At 45.2% G+C, this 15,159-nt stretch overlaps 1 protein-coding gene across 11 annotated transcripts in view; it reads left to right on the top strand.

Annotated features, from left to right (window-relative positions):
- The window catches only part of AMBRA1 (autophagy and beclin 1 regulator 1), a 173,361-nt gene that overhangs the window by 142,211 nt on the left and 15,991 nt on the right, over window positions 1-15,159 (top strand). For all 11 annotated transcript variants that reach the window (XM_029207199.1, XM_029207194.1, XM_029207193.1 and 8 more), the window contains 2 exons: window positions 100-254; window positions 13,685-13,824. In XM_029207199.1, the coding sequence (XP_029063032.1) occupies window positions 100-254; window positions 13,685-13,824 (295 nt within the window). The remainder of the gene's footprint in view (window positions 1-99; window positions 255-13,684; window positions 13,825-15,159) is intronic.

The raw sequence follows: 15,159 nt of genomic DNA, 5'->3' as shown, positions 1-15,159 counted from the left end.
ATGAAGATTAGAGAGAAAGAGAAAAGACTAAGAGGGAAAATTATTCCCTTGTAATAGCAAGAACTCTGGGAGATGTTTCTCTGTTTTTCTGGCCCTCAGGTCCCAATGCCATTTCAGTGAGCCTGTCCCCGATGGGTCGATATGTAATGGTGGGCTTGGCCTCACGAAGGATCCTGCTGCACCCCTCCACGGAGCACATGGTGGCCCAGGTCTTCAGGCTGCAACAGGCCCATGGTGGCGAGACCTCCATGAGGGTGAGTGCATTGCTCGTGGCTTCACTGTATGGCGGCTCTCCTAGGCCTGGCTGGCAGGGTAATGCAGGACAAGGTTGTGGTCTCCCAGCCAGGACCAGAGATGTCATGCCCATAAGGAGCCAGGAAGGACTCCAGTCCAGCCTAGTAATGACCAGCAGGCCGCACTTTTGGAAGCTCTGGACTATTAAAAGGCAGGGGCTTTCTCATACCCTAAATCATGAGCTGGGTCCCCAGAGGCCTGAAAGGATCTTTGCATAAAGACCAAACTGAATACTTCCTTACCTCAACATGAAACCTTTAGTCTGGAGATACACAGAGAACCCAATGAAATATTTATGCTTCTTTTTAAAATAAATTTTTCAGGACGCAAGCTATAAAAAGAGATAAATAGTATACTATGAAATGTTCTTTTCCTGAGGTTGTAATCATGATGGAGGATAAGGACTTTGGGCAGCTGCTATGCTCTTAACTGTCCCATCCATTTCAGTAGCAGAGAAATGTTCTATTTAGGACCCTTTCTTGTCTGAAGCCGTCCTTGCTTGTATTGCCATAAAAGCCTTCTGGGCATCCTGGGGTTAGTGGCCTCCTGGACTCAACCTGTCTAGTTTCTGACTGAGATTATTCCCACATCCCATGAGTGCTCATTTGGCCAGGGTTTTGTCAAGGGGAGTTGAGCATTTGAACACTTCTCTAATTAGATGGTGTTTAAGCTCGGTCTCAATCTAAGAACCTGTGAATTCCCTTAGCACTTATGCTGTGCCACTTATAGTTTTATGCACTTGTTTATGTGTTGTTTTGTGTTTTCTTTAGCAGTGTGGTGTGTATGTTTAATCCACCCAATTAGGTTCAGTGTAAGCTCCTTAGGGGCATATCCCCCGGGGTCCCTCATTTAGTGCCACACATGTAGATGCTTGTTGAATTCAGCCTGGAATATGAAGCATTTGTTTTAAAGAAGAAACCCTAAAGATAGGACCCATTATATACAAAGCAATAGAAAGTGGGTGGCCAGGTGTGGTGTCTCCAGCCTCTTGTCCCTCCTGTCTCCTACAAGGACCTTCTATCCAACTCTACTGAGCCACTTTCCAAGCCCCCTGAATTAGTAAGGCTCTCTCTTGCCGGGGTACCTTTACCTGGAGTGCCCTTTTCTCCCTGAAACCCAACTGCCTGCAAGCTCTTCCCCTTCTATGGAACCTTCCTAAACAGAATTGATCACTCCCTCCTGTGCCACCCCTGTACCTGGCACACTCTCTGTGTTAACACTCATCACACCGAACTGCAGTTATTTATTTCCACATCGTTCTCCTCTCTTGGCCCATGAGCTCCTTGAGAGTAGGATCGTGTCTGTTTCATCTTTATGAACTCCAAATACCTAATAAGAAACCTCTCATTTAGGAGAAGCTGAATAAATGAAAGAGAATCTCAAGAAAAGCATCCTTATTGTTTCTAGGTGGTAACTAGCAGAACCATTGATGGGTGACATCGTGTCCCGCCATGCCTCTGAAAGGGTAGAAACAAGGCATTCTCTGCTCTTGACATCACAATGACAGGAAAGTTCTGATTCTTGAATCCATGTGACTAGAAATATTTGACATTGAGTGATTGGGAGAGGACTTTGCAGGAAGTTCATCAATCCTATTTTCTTACCTAGATAAATGAGGATGGAAGGTGAATTTTAGTTTAAATATTCTTATCTTAAGCAGATTTGGATGGTAAAAGTACCTGGTGTCTGCTTTTTACCACCTAGAATCTTGATCCTTGCTGTTCTTCTAACCCTTCCTACCTAATTGTGGAATAATTGTTTCTAATCATTAAGAGAGGATCTGATTTCAGCAACACTAATGGACATCTCCAGCCTCTTCTGGAAGCGAGGGCTCCTGCCCAACTTTTGGGCACAGCCTGCCAGTCCTCCATCCTAGCAAGGTTCCTCTTTTCTATAAGTAGCCAGAAACATCTGGCTAAAGGCAAACAGCTCCAGGGCGGGAGCCAAGATGCTGTCACATATGGGGCCGGCAGCTCAGGGAATGCAGTTGGAGAAGTCTGCTGTGTAGGGGCTCAAGGCACCTAGCCAGCTGCTCCATGCCTCAGGACAAGAGCTACTTCTCAGCATTCCCAGCAGGGCTTTTTTGATTCTCATTAGACCCCATCTGCCACTTAGGAGAGGGAGCTGAAGTAACTAGAAAGCTCTCATTTGGGAAGCATTTTTCTCACAAAAGAGGCAGGATCCGGGCTTCTCAACAAGGTTTTGCTCACCCTGTGTCCACCCAGTCTGACTTTAAACCCCCATGCTACAGAAAGGTTTCTGGTTTTCCAGGTCTTGGTTGCCCCTTACGTCCAAAGGCACCAAAGCATTCAGCACATGTCCCTGAATTCAGTCACTGGTGGAAGGGAAGACACCAGCTTTTTTGGATAGCTGTGCTGTACCACCGTTTAAGGCAAGAAGTGCATTTTTGTCTGAGAACAGGGAGCGAGGGTTTAATGGGACAGTAGAGCATCTCCCTCTTTGCACAGGTAAGTATAGGTGGCTGTCTCCATCTGTAATGTCAAGCTCTGTCCTTGAAGGAATTTATGGGTACTGGGCCTGTCCTAGAGCTTTTCTACCCAGAATCCCCCTTCTCTGTGATGTTACCTCTTGGAATTCACTGTGGTAACGTTCAGAGAGGTGAAATTGTTGGGCCGGCAGACATTCCCAGGAGAGCATCCTCCAGAGCATCGACTTATTTTAATTCCCACTAAGTGACCATCTCTCCCCAAGAGATGATCTCTTACACAATCCCATGTGAAAACTCCTGTAAAAATGAATTGCTAATTGCTCTTCGCCTTGGCATGCTTATTCTAAGCAGTTCTTCAGACCTCTGGATCAGTGCTTCTCAAACTGTGCTCCTTGGACAACCTGCATTAGAATGCATGGGGTCCTTGTTAAAATACAGACTCCACTTCAGACCAAAATCAGAATAAGAATTGGGCAGGAAGGGGACCGGGTATTTGTATTTGTAAAACAAGCTTTCCAGGGCTTCCCTGGTGGCGCAGTGGTTGAGAGTCTGCCTGCCGATGCAGGGGACACAGGTTCGTGCCCCAGTCCGGGACGATCCCACATGCCGTGGAGCGGCTGGGCCCGTGAGCCATGGCCGCTGAGCCTGCACGTCCGGAGCCTGTGCTCCGCAACGGGAGAGGCCACAACAGTGAGAGGCCCGTACCGCAAAAAACAAACAAACAAAAAAACAAGCTTTCCAGATGATTCTCATACGCACTTGAGTTTGAGAACTGCTGTTCTTAATGACTGCTTTCTTCATTTTAGGTTTCTGCCCTCAGCCTCTTCAGCAGAGGCAGAGATACAGTCTCAGGTTTACTTCTTATCGTGGTTTTATGTGTGATGCTTTGATCCTTTGCTAATTTTGTTGCAGGCACAGTGGTGTTTGTGTTCTGTCTCCTATAAAACTCTTAGCTTCTTGGCTGTCCGTGCTTCACCTCCCATTTTTCTCAGCTGTTGTTGCTTTACAGGGTTCTCCCTTGAATATCTCTATGTGCTGAATTATTTTCTTCCCCATGTTGAATTTAATTATTATCCTTGTTTCTAGGATCTAGGGTCCTCAGATATTTCCCTTCTCTGCTTACTAAGGCTAGGCTTAGTCTTCCCAATTTTAGTATCATTGGCAAATCAGGAAAAATAAGACTAGGCACATATTTTATCTCCCCCTTCCGTCTGTCGATTCGAGGCTCTTCCAGGCTGAATATGCTACTATCTCTGCCTCAGGGTCTTATGTGCCATCTGACTCCCTCACACTTGAGCCAGTAGGACTTTTTGTTAATTTCTGTTTGGTCTTTAAGTTAGACATTTAAAGATTGCTAAGCTGAAGTTTTGCTGAATTCTCAAAACACTAAACTGCCTGAGTTCTCTCTCTGCTTTTCATTTTCTAATTGGAACAAGGCACAATATTGTAGCAGAAAACTGCAATTAATCTTCTAAAATTATGGTAACTTAATGTAATAACTTTGGTTGTAACCAAGTGAAAGCAAAATAACAAAAATATAAAATTACTAATGAAACCAGAAATAGTCATATAGCAAACTATGCCTCCAGTTTGTAATAAGTGCTGTTTTACCTAGGAATGGGGGCAAACGTCAGCAGTCGAGGTGTGGGTGTAGGTGGGGAGGCAGTGCTGGGGCAGTTTGGGCAGAAGTGATGGACAAGGGACTTGGGTGGGAGAAGAAGCCCTAGGACAGAAAGCAGTTTAGCTCTCCTTTCTCCATGGGACAGCATTGTGCTCTTTAAGGCCAAGCCTCAAACATCAATACTTAAGGGTCAATTTTATTGAAAGCTTTTTCTCTGTGGCTATGTGGTGAAACTGTATTCAAGGGTTGAGCAACTATTACCCAGACAGATTGTTAGTTTGGAGGGGGTGTTGGAAAGAAAGCCTGCCCCTCCCTCCCTCCACCCCTCTCTCTCCCCCCTCTTCTCCCCCTTCTTCCTCTCTTCTCTCCCGCCTCCCCCAACCCCTTCTTGACCCTGAGAGTTCTGCTCTTCAGTAGTGGACAGTCCCCTTGTATACCTTCTCCCTCTAGAGCTCCAGCTGTAAAGATATGCATCCCCTTCATTCTCAGTAGGTCCTAGGCAGCTGGAAAAGGAAGCAGATTTTTTTAGACCTACAACCTACTTATATCTAACTGGCCAGTAGTTCTCAATGTGTATTCCCCGGGACTTAAGTCAGCATCATCAGGGAACTTAATAGAAATGCAGCTTCTCAGCCCTGTCCCAGACCTGCTGAATCAGAAGCTCTGAGGGTAGGGCCCAGCCATCCTTGTTTTACCAAGCCCTCCAGTTGAGTCTGCATGCTGAGTCAAGATTGAGAACCAATCATCAACTGCATGGGGATCCCAATTAGACCTCACCTGTCAGTATAGCTTTGTCGTTTTCTTTTTTGCTCTCACCTTGTCTCTGGAATCTCATCTGGTTTATTTCTATGGCTCCTTTAACCAGATCTTTCATATACTTTCAGGAAGTTGAGAAATTGATGAGTACCTCCTGCCCATAGCATTTCTGGATATGCTAGCATCCTAGTGATGGTACTTTAAAGACTAATGCTGTGGAGCCTTTTTCCCAATTCTAATTAAAATTCTTGCCTGCCCACAGTTGACTTTGTTGAGGCTCTTAACCGTGATCCCATTCCTGTTTGCCTTCGTGCTATAGAATACAGAGATTCTTAGGCTTAAAAAGTGAGAAGAAATATCTTTCTCTCCAGGACCTTCCCCATCTGAAGGTGTAGTTCTTGAGTTCCTTTTTCCAACATTCAACTCACTGTTATCCTTGGATGGAAGATGTCGCTGTGGTACCCATTAATGGATATCTTAGTGTCACCCTGGTTATAAAGAAACATTAGTTGGCTTTCTTTATTTCATACAATTTCATAGCCATCTTCACAGAACAGCCTAGTGATGACTGATTATTATTATTATAAGTTCATTAAAATGAACCACAGAAAAGGCTTGGTGTCCAGAGTACTCAAATTAGTCATAACTAAATTGTAGCTTAGACCCTGGGTCGGGATGGGTAGCCAGCTCTGTCAGCACTGACCAGCATTATGTAACTAACATGCATAGGCTCTTTTGGCTTATCCTATCTCCATTCTTCAACATATAATCTTTACTGTGGCTTACTCCTTGCCCTGAATTTAGCCTGTGATCAAATCCAGTCATCAGTACTTCCTAGATTCTAAAAGTTTGGTTTTCAAAAGTGACCTAGAGGGCTTCCCTGGTGGCGCAGTGGTTAAGAATCCATCTGCCAATGCAGGGGACACGGGTTCGAGCCCTGGCCCAGGAAGATCCCACGTCCTGCGGAGCAGCTAAGCCCGTGTGCCACAACTACTGAGGCTGTGCTCTAGAGCCCGTGAGCCACAACTACTGAGCCCATGTGCTACAACTTCTGAGCCTGCACTCTAGAGCCTGCGAGCCACAACTACTGAGCCTGCGTGCTACAGCTACTGAAGCCCACGCGCCTAGAGCCCATGCTCCGCAGCAAGAAAAGCCACCGCAATGAGGAGTAGCCCCTGCTCACTGCAGCTAGAGAAAAGCCTGCGCGCAACAACAAAGACTCAATGTAGCCAAAAAAAAAAAAAAAGTGACCTAGAACTCTAGTTCAATCCAGAGTATTCTCCAGCAATCTAAGGGAACTGAGCTTCTTCTTAATCTTGTCTGGGCTTGGGAGTGGCAAAAACCAAAAATAAAGATATTTTATTTTTGTATCCTAGAAGGGTACTATTTCTTCAAGGGGAGATTGGGATAAAAGAGAGACAGTTTTGTTGTCAGAAATGATTTACTCCTTCCTAAGATTTTGTCCTCATTAATTTTCTTAAAGCTGCTTGTCAGTTGAGTAAAAGCTGCTCCCGCTGCAATTATCTTAAAGTTGAGTTCTGAGATGTGGTACAAAGCATCTATCCTCAAAAAGTTCCTTTCTTCAGCATGTTGTAGAAAAGGGGGAGGAGGTATGAGAGAAGTCAGGGGTGTCTCTGATGCAGTTTGTCAGAGAAGGGAGGGGGCAAAATAAAAAATTAAAAATAACGTTAGAGCTACAATCAAAGCCATTAGTTTAGGCAAATTTTTCCATGACAGATTCCTCCGACTTTGATGCTTGCTTTCCTCCATGGCTTTTTAGTAGAGCACAATCTATGCTGCATTTTATTATTTTCACTCAGCAAAATTTTATTGCGCCCCTACCCTGGGCCAGGTACTTTGCTAGGTCTGGGAATACAATGAACAGAATGGATCTGGACCTTGCTCTCCTGGTGCATACGTGCTGGACACCTGGCTTCTTAACGGGTCTTTTCACTGCTGTATCCCCAGCCTTCACTGTGCTTGGCACACAGGAGGCACTCAGCATTCGTTCTGGGAATATGTTGCTTTGAAATCTTGTGTGCTGTGTATTCCCTGCACGTACATGAACACACACCCCTACTCACCAGCACCATCAGTGTGCCTAGCACGTGCCTCAGGAAATGGTAATTAAACATAAGTATTAGATATAATTCTTACGAAAATATAGAGTGTCTTGCTAGTGACCACAGTTCTGCCCAGTATCAGTGAGTTTCTCAGGGTTCCAGTCACAGCACTGAGAAATGGTGGGAGATTCCCAGTGGCTGTTTCAGAAGTGAAAGGTAAGACATTTTGTTTTTTAAGAATTGGTAGGAGAGGCTTCCCTGGTGGCACAGTGGTTGAGAATCCGCCTGCCAATGCAGGTGACACGGGTTCCATCCCTGGTCCAGGAAGATCCCACATGCCGCAGAGCAACTAAGCCCTTGTGCCACAACTGCTGAGCCTGTGCTCTAGAGCCCGTGAGCCACAACTGCTGAGCCCACGTGCCGCAACTACTGAAGCCTGCGCACCTAGAGTCCATGCTCCACAATGAGAGAAGCCACTGCAATGAGAAGCCTGCGCACTGCAACGAAGAGTAGCCCTCGCTCGCTGCAACTAGAGAAAGCCCTCGCGCAGCAACGAAGACCCAACACAGCCAAAAATAAATAAATAAAATAAATAAATTTATTTAAAAAAAAAAAAAGAATTGGTAGGAGAACCAACTTCTGCATTTGTAGAAGCTGAAAGTATTTTATTTTAACCCCCGTCCTGAGCTTTCTTCTTTCAAAAAAATATGGATCAAGTAAAGTGTATGAATATATTGAAAGACTCCCTTATCTGAGCTGAATATCTAGAACAACTACTCATTTGGCCATTTCCTTTGAGATTTAGAAAACTGAGGAAGTTCAAGAACTTGTGCTGTGCACAGAGGTGTGGGCACAGGAGGAAGCAATTATTTTAACTTCTGGGAGTTCCAGGAGCGTTGAGTGCCTTGGTATTTGATTTAGCACAGAAGTAGATCCCTCAACTGAAGTAATCTCTGTGCTTCAATCCTAATAGCCAGAGATGGACTTTGGAAAGCATCAGGCCGATTGAAAAATAAAATTCTTGTTCTCTGACTGTCCTTGGGATCTCTTTGAGGGGAACAGGTGAATAAGACAAAGTCTGTAGGTCTCAACAAATCACAGGAGATTGGCTGGAAATGACTACAAGGCATCAGGTTATCAGGAACAGAGGAGGGCAACAAGTTCCCAAGAGATAAGAAAAGGAGCTGTTTGTGCTTCTTTTCTGCTGGGGGAGCTTTGGTTTAAACAAGAGTGTTCTAGGCAGATTTGTTCCTGCTTCAACTGAACAAAGTCTGGAAAGTAAAGTGACTTGGTATTCCGATTTTTGTTTTTAAATAACCACTTTAAAATCAACATTCTATGAGTTCTAAACTCCAAAGTAGATATAAAGAAGGCTTAGAGACAGTAAAAGAAATTAAAGGTTCTGAAAAACAATCACATTTTCCTAGGGATGAAGAAACTCCAGTAATTGATGAATCTAAGCAAATCAACCCAAAAGAAAAAAAGGATGACTAGTATCCCTCCCCCTGCCTGTTTTGGGATGTGTGCATTTCTCAGCCTGTGACAAGAAGTGTAGCCATCCATTTCCAATGAAAAGGTCAGCTGTCTCTTAGCATCTGCTTTCCACTGATGTTTTTTCCTCTTTCCAGAGAGTTAATTCTCCTCTAGTAACCCTCTCTAAAAGCTTAAAGCCTCCCTTGATTCTCATCACGACCCAGAAGGCATTTCTCCTCCTCACAAGTCCTTTCTTCCTCAAAGCCCGTTTGGCTTGCGACTTCTCTCATGGTCCTTCTGGCCTCAGTTTCCAGTTGTCCTCTTCCCTCAGCCAGCTTTCATTGTCTTGGTTAAAACAAGGGAGATCTGCCGACCGCACTTGACCTCTTGCCACAGTGGCAAGGTTCCAGCTTTTAAGGATAATGAGATTCCCAAATGTAAACAAGAAAACTGCAAAGTTTTTTTTCTTTTAGCTTCTTATTTGGGCTGATCTGAGCAATGCAGTTTGCTACTTGGACTAATGGTGTGAGCTTTATTGACATGTGGTAGAAAAGAAAGCATCTTGTTGAGGGCAGCAATACATTTTTCCTCTAAATTTTAGAAAGATGGAGGAGAGGGAGGTTTCCCACTGAGTTCCCCTGGCTACCTCTCGTTCTTTTCCTGTCTATCTTTGAACAAGAAACAAGACGCTTTTAGTTTTGATCTGGGAACTGTTTTCTTTTGTTCCTACTTCCTATTAGAGACTTTGAGGGATAGAGGCAAGTGGTACAAGAGATTGTCTTGGACCCCTGAAGTAGAGGAATTATCTTCTCCCACTCCTTAGAACTGTAAAGATCTTGGTGACCTGACTCATTCCCTATTGACATGCTGAGACTGCACTGACTCAAAAATTTGTTCCTTCTAGCTCATTGATCCCAATTCCCTTCACAGATGTTAGACAGAAATGAGAACAGCCTGCCTGGGGAGGGGGGTTTCTGTCAGCATTTGTCATCTACCAGGGAATAGCTGCCCTGGAGACAGGTTGAAACCAGGCCTCTGCAAACATGAATCAGCATCCAGGTTTTGTATCCAGCCCCACAAAGGGACCCCAGAACCTGATAATCCTCCTCCAGTATATGGAGTTTGGTGGTGTAGCTTCATAAGGTGTCACTTTTGTCAGAGAGGGGGAGGCATTTTTGGCAGGTCCCCGGCTTTGTCCTTAACATCTGACAGGGAGCTTCTGGGCACCTGACTAGCTTTAAGGAAGGTTTTACTGGAGATATATTTGGAGTGCCTTAAAATAAAGACCAGAGCTTCCTTTACTGTCTCGGATCTTCGTTCTTGTCAGTGCTGATGAACTTTGGGCTTATGGAGCCAGCCCCCATTGAAATCTGGGAGGAGGCTCACAGATTACCCAGTCACTGGGTTGGAAAGACTGATGGCTGAAACCATAAATGGTTTGGGAGTAGCCAGAGCTATAGCCATCTGTCAGCATTGGGGAACTTGTTGCCCAGTATTGTCTTGTCTCTAGGGCTAATTGTGAGGAGTAGTTCCTGTCCCTGAGGTACTTTCAGAGCTGTTAAACTGCGGCCAGAGAAAGGAATGGAAACTATACCTCTGGGTGGTTTTCCAAATGGGCCAGATTCTCATTCCCTTAGGGTCCTTTCATTCCAGGCATGTGTGAAATAGGAACATTGGATCAGATGACCTCTCAGAACCTGTAAATCAGTGATCCTACCCATCCTGCATCCTCTGTGTCATCTCCTTGTCATCTCCTTCCTTCTCACCCCCACATTAGAGTGTGATAAGTAAGCAAGTGCTTATCAGGAATTCTGGAGGCTACTGATCTTCACGTGGCATTTTCTGGCTTCCTGCCACAAAGCAGGATTTAGCCTAATACCCAAACACTGGAGAAGATGGGCTCTTGGGAGCTGCCCTTTCAACACTGTTTGAGGACTTGGGCAGGGTGGGGAGCTGCCAGAGTCGGAGGACAAATCGATACCCCATGACTCCTATAGCCATGGAGGTTGTGAATATCTGTGCAGCAGGGTCTAGGGGTCTCAGCCTTTAATTACTTCTCTCCAGTTGCTCTGACCTTGTCTCACCTAAGCTGGGTCACCCATCATACTGGCTTCTTGATGGTTTTGTCCCCAGAGCAAATTCCTGTACTTAGAAGCAAATTGATAGTATTTGCTTGTTAATCCCTCTGCAGCAACAGACTATAAAAGGTAAATTTGTGACGTGTGAGAGGCTTTGTTTGCTTCTTTCCTGGTCTGGAACATTTCTAGAAAAGAATCCTTATTCTTGTGAGACCGCAGTCAAAACACTCAGCGCAACCTCAAAGCATTTGATTTACTAACTGCATTGTCTCCCTTCTTGCAAGACCACTATCTCTGGCCCTTCTGGCCCATTGCCTGCAATAATGAATCATTATGATTTTAGGGGAGACTCTTGTGAATCCCATTAGAACTGCCATAGGCAAAAAATAAGGCTCCCCTCATCCAACCCACTGAAATTAAAGCACATCCCTTCTGAACTCTGGGTGTATCCCCAACTTATATTATCTGACCTTTGGGAGAAGAAAAATTTAACAGATTAAGTGATCCCAGCCACAGTTGTCTGATCACAGCCACTTTGTCCTTTTGATTTGTATATCAAGTCATATTTAACCATATAGCCGATAGGTTGGACAGAAACCATTGATTATCTTCTGGAAAAGTGAAAACCTCTGTGAGAAAGGATGAAGGCCCCACACCCATCCCCTGACCCGAAGGAAAAGAGTTGATTAGGTGCAAAGGGGAAAAGACTGGCATTGCCATCTCTGTGGACAGTCAGCCAGTAGTGAGGCCGATGGAGAGGAGTAGCCATGAATTCATTCCAGGCTCCTGCCAGGTATGTACGTGTAAGGAAGGGATTATCCAAAGGTCAGGCAAGCATGTTCTGGATGACTAGTTTAGAAATTCATAAACTTCATTGGGCTCTTTTTCAGTAGTCTCCTCAGGCCAAAGATTTAAGGATCCCTGGTTAATTCTTAAATTTGGAGTTGAGTCATATGGGGAGGACATAGGAGGTAGGAGGTTCTTAAGGCAGCAGCAGCAGCCATGGGGCAGTCTGTCTTATTCCTCAAACCAGAGCCAGTTCCATATTTGTAACAGACCCATTCGACCTCAGGACCATAACAGGGCTGTTCCAGCAGTGTGCTATAAGCTGCCCAGGCACATTTCTCAGCACCACAAAGCTGGGGAATTTTTATAACAGGATTCTCTGTGTGTGTGTCATTACATCGAGCACACGTGCCGCTGTCTTCTCTAGTCCAGAGGCTGTCCTGGTAAAGGCCTTTCAGATAGCTACCCAAGGCACATGAACAAGTTCCCAAATGCAGGACTTCTTATCACTTGATTTCTGTAAATGGCGTGGACCCTTAGCTCAGTATTTACCTTTTTGGGGGAGCAGGGTCTCTCATCAGGATAATCAGAAAAATAATTATTATTATACTGACCTAAATTCATTTTTTAATATTACTTTCTAAATCACGCTCTCATTTGTTCTCTCATTTTTTTCCCTTCCATCAACCCTTAGGGACAGGTAAAGACAGATGAAGTTCATCCTTATTTTATAAAAACCTGAAGAGGCTAAAAGAGAAAACATTGTATTGACTAAAACTCCAGTTTATAGATTCTCAGCCTCACGTCCTTTTCATAGGGCCTGATGATGTGTTTTTCTTGTTTTTTTTTAAGCCCCAGATGCAAGTTCATGGTAATAATAACAAGAGTTACCATTTATGAGCTTGCACCACATCAGGCATTTTATATACATCATTTCTTTTAATCTCCCCTATTATTTGAGTGTTCGTGCTATCTCTTTTTGTGTGTGTGTGTGTGTGTGTGTGTGTGTGTGTGTGTGTGGTACACGGGCCTCTCACTGTTGTGGCCTCTCCCGCTGCGGAGCACAGGCTCCGGACGCGCAGGCTCAGTGGCCATAGCTCACGGGCCCAGCTGCTCCGCGGCATGTGGGATCTTCCCGGACCGGGGCACGAACCTATGTCCCCTGCATTGGCCAGCGGACTCCCAACCACTGCGCCACCAGGGAAGCCCGGTGCTGTCTCTTTTTAAACTGAGATCCAGAGAAGTTGTTATGCAGTGACGCCAGGACTCAGACCCAGATCTTTCTAACTCTTAAATTATGCCCTTCATTCTTCCACTGCCCTGCACCTGTCTCTGACTAAAGTCGATTCTGGAACATTGTGTAGATCAGTAGCCAGATATCACCTTCAGCCCAACCTGAGACAAGCTAAGCTGCCCCCTGAGAAAATAGTAGCTTTGGAAAGATGTAGACTAATGAAAGGAGACTCCCTTTGAAAAATGGAACTGATCTGTTTAATGGTGATTTATATAAGCTAGAAAGAAATCATATATGTGTGTGTTCAAGATTCCCATCTGCCCTGCTTCCTACATCTTATTGCACCTTTTAGGTTTCCTTAACAATAGCAGTTTTAACATTGCTTTTAATTAGATGAATTAAGAATGTTCTTTGATGTTATCACCCCCTCCCGCCCCCCTATCACCTTCAGTTCCCCATTGCAGTGAAGAGTGCTGTGATTTCCATGGTAACAGGACTACCAGTGGAGGTTGGCTCTCACTGGTTGGTCTGGTCAGAGGAAAGTTTGGGGCAGTCCTTCCTGGTGTGCTAGGCTCTGCATGGGGCTTTCCAGGGGGTTACCTTAAAAGTGATGAAGTGAGAAATGTTAAAGGCTGTGAGGAGAGCATAGTGAAGCTTCATGCAGAAGGGTCCAAGTATGCCCCTGGTATTTCCTGACAGTCCTTAGCCCTCACCTGAAGTAAGAGGGTCCCACCCTCCCCTGTGCTACCCCAAGTTCTCAGATATATGTTAAGAGTCATCCCATTCCCAGTCCAACCATCTCTTTTCTTCCCTGTGGTTAACTTGCTTCAGGCTATAGGAGGGACTTTGTTCCCCTTGGATTTTGTTATTCTTGGTAACAGACTGTTTCTCCTCCCATTCTCTTTTCTTCCCTCTTTTTTCCTCACCCAGAGAGTTTTCAACGTCCTTTATCCCATGCCTGCTGACCAGCGGAGACATGTCAGCATCAATTCTGCCCGGTGGCTGCCCGAGCCAGGGCTCGGCCTGGCCTATGGTACCAACAAAGGAGACCTGGTGATCTGCCGACCAGAGTGAGTGGCTCAAGGGGCTGGCGGGGTGGGGCCTCGGGGTCATCCAGGCTGAGGACTGGAGTCATCAGCATTCACCTGTGGATCTGGCCAGTGAGGTGGGGTCTTTTTTTTTTTGAATTTTATTAATTTTTTTATACAGCAGGCTCTTATTAGTTATCCATTTTATACGTATTAGTGTATATATGTCAGTCCCAATGTCCCAATTCATCACACCACCACCACCACCACCCCCGCTGAGGTGGGGTCTTCTAGATGGGAAATTCGAATTCTGCTAGAGCCTGACTCGTTCTTGGCGTCACTCCTCAAAGTGTCCTTTTCACCTAGGGGATGGTAAGGTTAGCTCTCCATTCCAAAAATCTTCAAAAGACTGGTATAGTTATTAGGTGTTTTTAAATCTAAGGCAGTATTTTTTTTTCTTTGTTTTCCCTCGTTCTCTGGTTTCCTAGTGATAGTAAAGTTTCCCTGCAGGCAAAAGCATAGATATCAAAGATTCTTTTCTAAACCCTTTTTGAAAAATTCAACAGGTGGTCTCAGGTTTGTGTAAATGCCATAGACATTAACTTAAGAAACAAAATTGGAAATAGAATATTGTTAAAGCCCTAATTTGTCAAGCTATGGATCTCTGACAGCCTGGCTCTGTCTGTGTCCTGCCTGTTTTCCTTTCTGCTTGGGGTTCTGGCTCATAATAGTGAAGGCAGATTGAAAAGCTTAGTTTAGAATAAAAATGATAATTAACTGGTCTTGATTGAAGTAGGGGGTAGGAGGCGACAGGGAACCAAAGCATCTCTGTCTTAAGTCCTGATGACACCCGCTTCTCCCCTTCCTCTGGCTTTTTGGAGGAGAGAGGTCTGTTCAGGCATCCTTTCACTCAAGACCCTGGGAATCAGCCAGGTCTGTCATCAATTTCCAGACCCAGCCAGGTGGGGAGAGTGAAACTCTGTACTTCAATGCAGATCAGGCTGATTGCTGCGTGGGCTACTGCGGGGTTCCAGCCGACTAAATGCCACTTCTGCCTCCAGGCCGTCCTAATGTTGTCCTTCACTTGGTGCAGAGTCTTCTCCAAGGGTAGCCTGCAGATCACAGAGCACGCACGGTGTGGCTGGTCTGGTAGGGTCTCTGGCTGCTGGGAGTGTCCATGTTGCCTTTTGATAGGGCCCTTGGTGATTTTTCCTAAAGTGTGTATTTGGGTCAGTTCTTGTGGCCTGGTAGGTGACTGGTGATTGAGCCTTTGTCAGCTGAGCTAGGTCGGTGGCCCAGGAGAAAGAAAACCTGGTTCTGATGACAGCTCTTTTATTCCATCTAGAATTTTCGGAGCCCCTTCCAAAGGGAAGCTGC

The sequence above is a fragment of the Monodon monoceros genome, unplaced genomic scaffold (assembly GCF_005190385.1).
Source record: "Monodon monoceros isolate NGI ecotype Baffin Bay Population unplaced genomic scaffold, NGI_Narwhal_1 Super_Scaffold_7, whole genome shotgun sequence".
NCBI classification, from domain to species: Eukaryota; Metazoa; Chordata; class Mammalia; order Artiodactyla; family Monodontidae; genus Monodon; species Monodon monoceros.
The sequence above is the reverse complement of the archived record's forward strand: the minus strand, read 5'-3'. Positions and strand labels throughout refer to the sequence as shown.